Source organism: Camellia sinensis, chromosome 8 (assembly GCF_055761805.1).
Source record: "Camellia sinensis isolate YWXY chromosome 8, ASM5576180v1, whole genome shotgun sequence".
Lineage (NCBI taxonomy): Eukaryota > Viridiplantae > Streptophyta > Magnoliopsida > Ericales > Theaceae > Camellia > Camellia sinensis.
Window position 1 is genome coordinate 151,135,438 of NC_138968.1, and position 8,219 is coordinate 151,143,656.

General features: G+C 31.1%; 1 protein-coding gene across 1 annotated transcript; it reads right to left on the minus strand.

Annotated features, from left to right (window-relative positions):
* Window positions 1-343: 343 nt before the first annotated feature.
* On the minus strand, window positions 344-4,736 carry LOC114311704 (uncharacterized). The gene is made up of 6 exons (XM_028257863.2): window positions 3,385-4,736; window positions 3,026-3,246; window positions 2,444-2,663; window positions 1,733-1,818; window positions 1,440-1,531; window positions 344-963 (listed from the first exon to the last, which is right to left on the minus strand). Exons 1-6 carry the CDS (start codon window positions 3,472-3,474, stop codon window positions 719-721), a joined length of 954 nt encoding a protein of 317 aa, XP_028113664.1. The 5' UTR covers window positions 3,475-4,736; the 3' UTR covers window positions 344-718.
* Window positions 4,737-8,219: the final 3,483 nt, after the last annotated feature.

Below are 8,219 nucleotides of genomic sequence, written 5' to 3' on the forward strand. Positions count from 1 at the left end.
GAAAAAAGTTCGAAAACTCCCAACACCCTCGATGCTTTGTGATTGGCCAATTGGCCAATTTTTATTTTTTTATTTTTTTTTCTCTTATACTGATGTGTTTGTAGAAATTGTGGGGCTTAAAAAAAAAAAAATCTGTCTCATTTGTGAATAACACCATTCCAAAGTGTACGAATTATGCACTCTTTACTAAGCATGATGATGTCTGGTTTCAAGCCTTGCATTAGCAATATATATATGCAGATGTAGTTTCCATTTCGGTATTTTTTTTTTTTTTTTAAAAAAAAAAATTGAAAAACAACCATAAAAATAGGAAGAATAATGCGAAGAGCAAAAGGCAGTCTCATGTACAAGGGGTTCTGTACTGTAGTCATGACAATGGGAAACAACCATTAACAAGAAATCACAGTTTTAAGAGCCCCTGGGGCTCTCTCCCCTCACCCATTTTCTAATTCTCATTTTTCCACTGAAAACAAGAAGTCTCAACTCTATTCTTTAGCATGCTCAAATAAAATATCACAGAGCTCAACAAAGACAACCATCAACTACAATCCTCACTTTTTTTTTTTTTTTTTTTTTTTTTTTGTTAGGCCATTCCTTCAAATTAAGCAACACCACAAAACCAAAAGGCCAAAAAAACAAGGATTTCTGGCAGTTAGGAAAACCGATTTGGTGATGGGGGGGTTGGGGGGAGTGAATCATGAAGCTTGTGTGATATTTTTCAGCCACGCCGAATCCCCGTGAAGTAGTTGAAGTCATGGTGCTGGACCCTCAGCTGCTTTAGCCATGAATCTGCCACGCTCAAAAGCGACATTAACCTCTCTTGGTCCCTGCCACTCTTGCCCGAGACCCACACGTTGCCTTGCATCTTATAAGTGGCCAAACCAAATGGAGGAAGCGAGATCCCCTCCCCTGCTGCCTTTCTCTTCCTTTCAGCACTAACCATGTCGTCTTCAAGGTCCATATCTGTCCGCAACACCAATGCATATTTTTATTTTTTTCACAAATAAATTGGGTATCTAGGAAAAGAAAATATCTAAGAAAGGTGAAAATAAAAGAATATATATATATATACAAGCATAGCTGTGCCAAAGGGGCCAATAGAATACCTTGAAAAGAACATGAGATGTATTTTCTTGGAAATTATAAATAAAGTGGGCAAATATATAATCTTCAATTCAGAATCTTTAGGAAAATTTACAAAATACCTTCTGATTTTCCAATTACCCGGGAAAATACTATTGCTTTAAGAAAATTTAACCGAAAAATGCTCTTCCATTTAGAGATTTAGCAAGTATAGAAAATGCTCTTCCTAATTTTCAAATTACACAGGAAAAAAATGTCCAATATTTGTCTGTGACAAAGATATCAGGGATGCATATATTGATTTTTGAAAAAGAAAAAAACTAAGAAAGGTGAAAATGAAAGAGAATATATAGTACCTTGAAAAGAAGATGAAAGGGTGTGGTATGTGAGGAAGCATGTTGACAAGTCCTTTATGGTCCTTCCCATGGGAATGTGGTAAATTGGGTACCTGAAAATCATTTGAGACCATTAATTAGTTTATTCTTTATTTATCCCTTCTTTACAGAATATTTGAAAACAAGTGTTTATATGAAATATGTGCAACTCTTTTAAAATTGTTTGACAGAAAAACATGAGTTGCATTGTTGGAAGTTAAAATCATATCTTTCAAATTAATACGTTCGCGTGTGTGTGAGAGAGATAGAAATACCAAGCAACTGCCATCCAACTAGCCGGGGAAAGATCCACGCTTCTTAATGACATCAAACCGGGGTATCTTTGGGCTAATCCACTAATCTGAAAGCAAGATAACAAAAAAAGATGATGTCAATGGGAATCACATAAATTTTTATGCTATGTATGGTAATGCAAGGAATTTATGTTGTTGTAATAGTCCGTATCATCTGAAAATTCAAAACCCCTTTAGTATCACAATCACAGCAAATGAGTATACCCAACACTAAATCAAATCATAATGATTATGGAACAATACTACATCAAAGGCAAGAACAAATGCTCATAAAACATAATAATCTAATAGCCCATGAAGAAAAGTTTGGTATTAATTCATACAACACAGAGAGAGAATAGAATAAAGATGAAGTATAATTGAGACCACCAGTAATTCTAGAAAAGAAATGGAGCAAAAGATGATGTTGATCATATTCAAAACTTCAAAAGTCAAAAGTTTCAGAAGATCTTTATCAGATGCCTATCATGAAAAGGAATTCAAATGATTCTAACATATCCAGAACAATTTTCATAACTCCTATGTTCAATTAAAAAATACATATATTAAATACCCAAAAGAAAATTAAAAACAGAGCAAATGTTAATGAAAGTAAAGAACATATAAAAGCTACAAGCAAACTTTGAACTGTTCAAAAGGGAAAAGAGCAAAATAAACTGAGAAAATGGTTACCTTATCCATGAGAGGCACTCTTCCATAAGGAGTTGATCTCTCAAAATACTGAAAGTAGAGGTAGCCCAGTCTATCATTGAGATGCCAAAGGCTCTCTTGCTCATACACTCCCTCCTCAGATGAACATCCATCCCATCTCGATAACTTCTCGCTCTCACTCTCATCGCTCAATGAATCGCTAAATGAATCCCTTGTCTCGCAAACTGAATCAGTCTCTTCCCTGAAAATGGTTCACCGTGAAAAACTTGGACTTGATACCATAGATCAATTTGATAAAAACAAAGTGGGGCTCAAACTATATTGTAAAAGCCACAAATACCAATATCAATAAAATTTCAAGCAATCAATAGGGAGTTGGAGCATTTCAGTTACCAAACTAAATTTAAGAACATTAATACCAAACAAATAAAAAAAATTAACCAATATGAGTGCTTCAACAAATTCAATAAAAAATTATAAAGCTTGAAACCAACTTAAACAACACATTAAGATTACGCCAAAGGATACATTTTGTAATCACTACAAGTAATCTATGTTCTGAACTGTGTACCAAATTAGAAAGAGAGAATGGAGTTGATATACCTTAAACCGTTCAACGATGAATTGCTTGTAAAGATTTGAATTGCAGAGAGATAAGGAACATAGTACTGAACAAGGGTTTCGTCGTTGTCCAAACTGATCGGAACTCCAGCACCATAAGCACTCCATTCATCAAAACAATTCCACAGATCAGCCAATGTGAAATAGTCAACTTTTTCCCTCTCCCAAGGGTGCCAAAGACTATTAAGGTTTCTGATCTCACTCTGCACAGAAATGATCAATTACCAGACACACAATCATTATACACATCATTCTTCTCTTTGTGTGTGTTTGTGTTGAATCAAAATTAAAGAACACATTGAAATTTTTTTTTTCTTAAAAAAAAAAACAAACAAACAAACCTTGGGGAGGAACTGGGATGGGACCACCGGTGTTGTGCAATCGAGGAAGCACTCGAGGTTTGATTGTATTGACCCTTTGTCGAGAATCATGTTTGTGAGAGAGAGATTGAGAAAAAAGGGGAAGAGAGAGAGAGAGAGAGAGAGAGAGAGAGAGAGAGATGTTCCACTGGTTCTCTCTCAAAACCCTGGAAACAGAGGACGCCCACAGAAAAGAGGGAAAAACAGAGAGAGAAAGAGAGAGAGAGATATGGGAGAGGGGCAGAGAGACCGTCGGGATTTTCTTTCCCTTTCTTTCCCTCCAAGCGAGAGAAAGAAAATGCAAATCGGTCTACAGGAATTCTATTTTTAGACTTTTTAGACAACTAATTTACAAAAGAGAAAGAAATCTAAATTTCCCTCTATAAACTCTCTCTAAATTCACAGCAAGAGAAGAGAGAGAGAGAGAGAGAGAGTTCTTCGCTGGCAATGTCGTCAATGCAGACCCTTCTCCGGCCACCGGAAAACACGGATTCCGGCGAGATTTTCTCGTCAAAAAAGTCAAAAACTGTAAAACAGAATATTCGATATCTTTTCTTCTTTTTTTCACTAACCCTTCAAGAAAACTCAAAGAACAACTCAAAATCAGACAACCCTTATCACAATAAGTCGCGACGATTCAAAGCAAATCAAAAACCCACTAAGCAAAATCCCCCGGAAACGATTATATATATATATTTATTTATTTTCCCGGAAAATGACATGCAAACATGGAAATTCCAAGAAAATTCACCGACTTTCGCGCAATCTACGAGGGAGAAAATCCAAGAAAATGATCAGAATGTTGTAGGGAAAGCTTTTGGACTTTGGAAACACGTAGAAATCACGCGACCCGCACCGAAAACATTTCCTGTCCACAAGATGATCTTTACCTCAACGAAAGCCCCTTGTTGTCTGGGAAAAAAGGAATCAAATTTCCGGGAAAAAGCAAAACAAAAAAAGGAAACTATACTCACATCACACAGGAGATATCACCACATATATATACACACGCATACATTCATATTCCTATACACATCATAACCGTCCAATCATGGGAGTTGCAGAGACTACATATATTTATGGTGGGTGCTCTTCTTAGATAGCACTCTGTGTGTTTCTGAGAGAGAGAAGGCAGAGAGAGAGAGAGAGAGAGAGAGTGAGAGCAATAATTAAGACACCAAGAGTGCAAGATCATTTATGTGATTGCATCTGTCTCTCTCGACTTTCAGAGTTATCCAAAAAAAATTCCCCCAATTTTTGCGAAATTTTAATGAATGGTCGACTCGAGTCAGTCCATGGCTCAGAAAGTAGCTAACTTAAGCTCGTTTGGCATTAAGAAATTCGGGGTTTTTTTTTTGGATTAAAATAGTCAAAAAAAAAAATAAAAAAATAAGTTAAAAAATTAATAAAATAAAATATCACATTTAAATTATAATCATTTTATTTTTTCTTTTACAAAAGTCAAAAAAATTTTAAAAATCTATTACAAACGAGATTTTTTAACCACATACTAAAATAATCAAAATACCAAAAAATCAACCCAACTTTCAAACAAAGCCTTATGGGGATGTTTGGCATGTGCGATGGGTTAATTTACACAAAGCCTTATGGGGATGTTTGGCATGTGCGATGGGTTAATTTACGTCTCGTTTAGGTATTAAGTATTTTAATAAAAAAATTATTAAAATAATATATTTCCAAACGAGGTCTTAGCTCACAAAAAATAAAATAAATTAAAATATTAAAATAAAATAAATTGACACATTTAAATCATAATCATTTTTTTTTATAATCATCACATTCAAATAAAAAAAGTCAAAATATTATTTCAAACAAAAAAATTTTAGTCAAACAAAATAATTAAAAAATTATACTAAAAAAATTATTCTAAACAAAGCTTTTATATACCTTTTTTTTTTTTTTTTTTGCTTTAAATGACATACATATTTAATATTTGAATAGCTCGAAGGTCCGAATTTCATAGGCAAAAAAAAAATTTTGATTAAAAAAATTTAAACCAAAAATATGTTTTAAATTTAAGCTTAGTTTATGAATCAAATTCACATATTTTTATTTCTAAACTTTTTTATAACAATTTTTTTATGAGCACAAGATATTTTAAGAAAATTCAATTATGTATGAGTAATATTAAAAAAATCATAAAACAGTCTTAAATTTATTCACACTGGACCGGCAACAGATTATGTTTTCTAATTAGTTAATTTTTAAATAAATTTACAATTAATAAAAAAATTAAACATTTTCTATTTTATATATAGCTATATTTTGTCTTGACATGAAATTTTTAGGATAAAGTTTGAAAAAGAATGGAGAAGACTGAGGAATACCGAATTTCCGCGTTACGAGCTTGTATCAGATGCGGAGGCGACCACCGAATGTAAACACTGTGGTCCGCTAGTTTTATTATAGCCTAGTTTAGGCTAAAATTCACAAAAAGATTAGTTTAGGCTAAAATTCACAAAATAAGCTAAAATAGTTAATAAGACAAAATATCACATCAAACCCATAATTGTTTCACTTTTTCTCTCACAAACATCACATCCAACCATAAAAAAATCTAATCATCTTCTCAAACACAAAAATTTTAACCTACTAAAATAGTCAAAAATTAAAATAGTCTACTAAAATGACAACTTCCCAAACGAATCCATAAATGTTTATGGCTTCTTTTTGATGAGGTGGTGTTTGAGATGTAAAGTTTTGGTTAAAATAGTGAATAAAGATAAAAAGAAGTTAAAATAATTAATAAGGTAAAATGTTATATTTTATACATTAATTAATTATTTTTTCTCTTATAATTACTTATTCAAATAAAAAAATTATAAATTATCTCAAACATAATTTTTTTTTTTTAATCTCATAAAACAACTAAAAAAATTATTAAAATAGTCAAGTTTGCAAACAAGGGCTGATTATTGCATCCCATATAGTTGGTGAATTATTATTGGCTCCTTCAAGCGGAGTTGCTATGGGAACCTCGTCAACAAAAATTTTTTTATTGTTTTTTTTAAAAAATTTTATTATGAAACAAGTAAAATATATTTCTATAATAAAAAATTGAGATTTGTAGTTTAAGATTTTTGATATTAAAATTTTATTAGATAAAAAAAATATAATATTTTCATAATAGTTGGAATCTCTTAATATTTTTACAGAGAAATTTCGGTTTAAAATTTTTTTATTTCTTTAAAGAGAAATTTGATAGAGAAATTTTAACTCGTCATTTCTTTGTGATGAGTTGAAATTCCTCTGTAACGAGTTAAAAATTTTCTAATAACATTATTGAGAGACCTTAATTAATAAAAAAAAAAATACTAAAACTCTCGTACTACTAAAAATTATGGAGAAATGTATAACTAGATTTCCTTAAGGCCCCGTTTGTTTTGAGGTTAAATAGATAGGAGGGGATTATAATGGAAGTAAGATTATTTAGTGTTGTGTTTGTTTGTAGAGTTGGGAGGGGATTATGATAGAGGAGGTGATATAGATAGAGGTTGAAAGGGGGATTGAGATGGTGAAGATAGAGATGGTATTAAAAAAATAGTAAGAGGATTAGAAATTTTTTTATTTTTTATATATTGGTAATTTTTTTTTAAATAGCAATGTTTAATTTTTTATATTTTTTTATTTATTTTATTATTTTATATAAAAATAATTTAACAATTTCAACACTAATAACTATCATCAAAATAAACACAATTTTACTTAATCCCTTCATTATTAATTTCCTTACTATAAATTATCTTTATTATACTTCTGAAAATTAACGGAACTTAAAAAATCTATGCATAGAATGCATAAAAACGTTCACATCAGGGTGGTCCCACATGTGTGGACCCCATCTTTGCGTGAGAGTTTTTTACACAAATTTTCTGTGCAGGTAACATTACTCTTCCTTTCTTTCTCTCTTTTATTTCTTTTTTTAACTACTCTTTCTATTCTTTAAACAAAAGAGTTAGGGACTCATAATTTATCCCGAAATAGTATATATAATGGAGATTAAATTAATAAAGTGTAGAATCTATATATGTAATAAATCTAAGTCATTAATGTAAAATTTTGAATGATTTTTCAATTTTTATATTTGAATCCGTAACGTTACGTTCTATAAATCTTGACTTGACTCACATGAGCTTAGAATTAAATTTGCTAATTAAAGCATTTTATAAATGCCGCTAGCATTAAAATTCATAAATTTTCAGTATTATTGGTCAATCTCGCTTTTTAAGGGATATTTATTAATGAATTTCATCTCATAGATAAGTACTTCAATTAATCTCAAGTTTTTTCTATTGATCTGTTAAGTCTTATTAGTAGAGAGTTTCTTTCCGTGTGATCCCATTTATGATTTTAGTAGTGTTTTGGTGAATAACTATACCTTTTTATTAATGTGATAGGTATGATGTGAAATTCAATGTGACAAATATTAATGTGACACTCTAAAAAAATTAAAAACTCCTTAGTAAATTTTTTTTCAAATGTAATAGCGTGGCGGGTATGATGTGACACTCTAAAACTTTTACTTCAAAAAAATTTAAAACTCCTTGATGTACTTTTTTTAAATATGACAACATGACAGGTGTGATGTGAAACTCTAAAAAAATTAAAAATTCTTTAATATATTTTTTTTAAATGTAATAACGTAATGGGTATGATGTGACACTCTAAAAAATATTAAAACTTTTTCCAAACGTGACATGTGACACTCCAACGTGGCAGGTATGATATGACATTCTAAAAAATTAAAAACTCTTTAATGTACCTTTTCCAAATGTGACACTCCAATGTGGCGAATA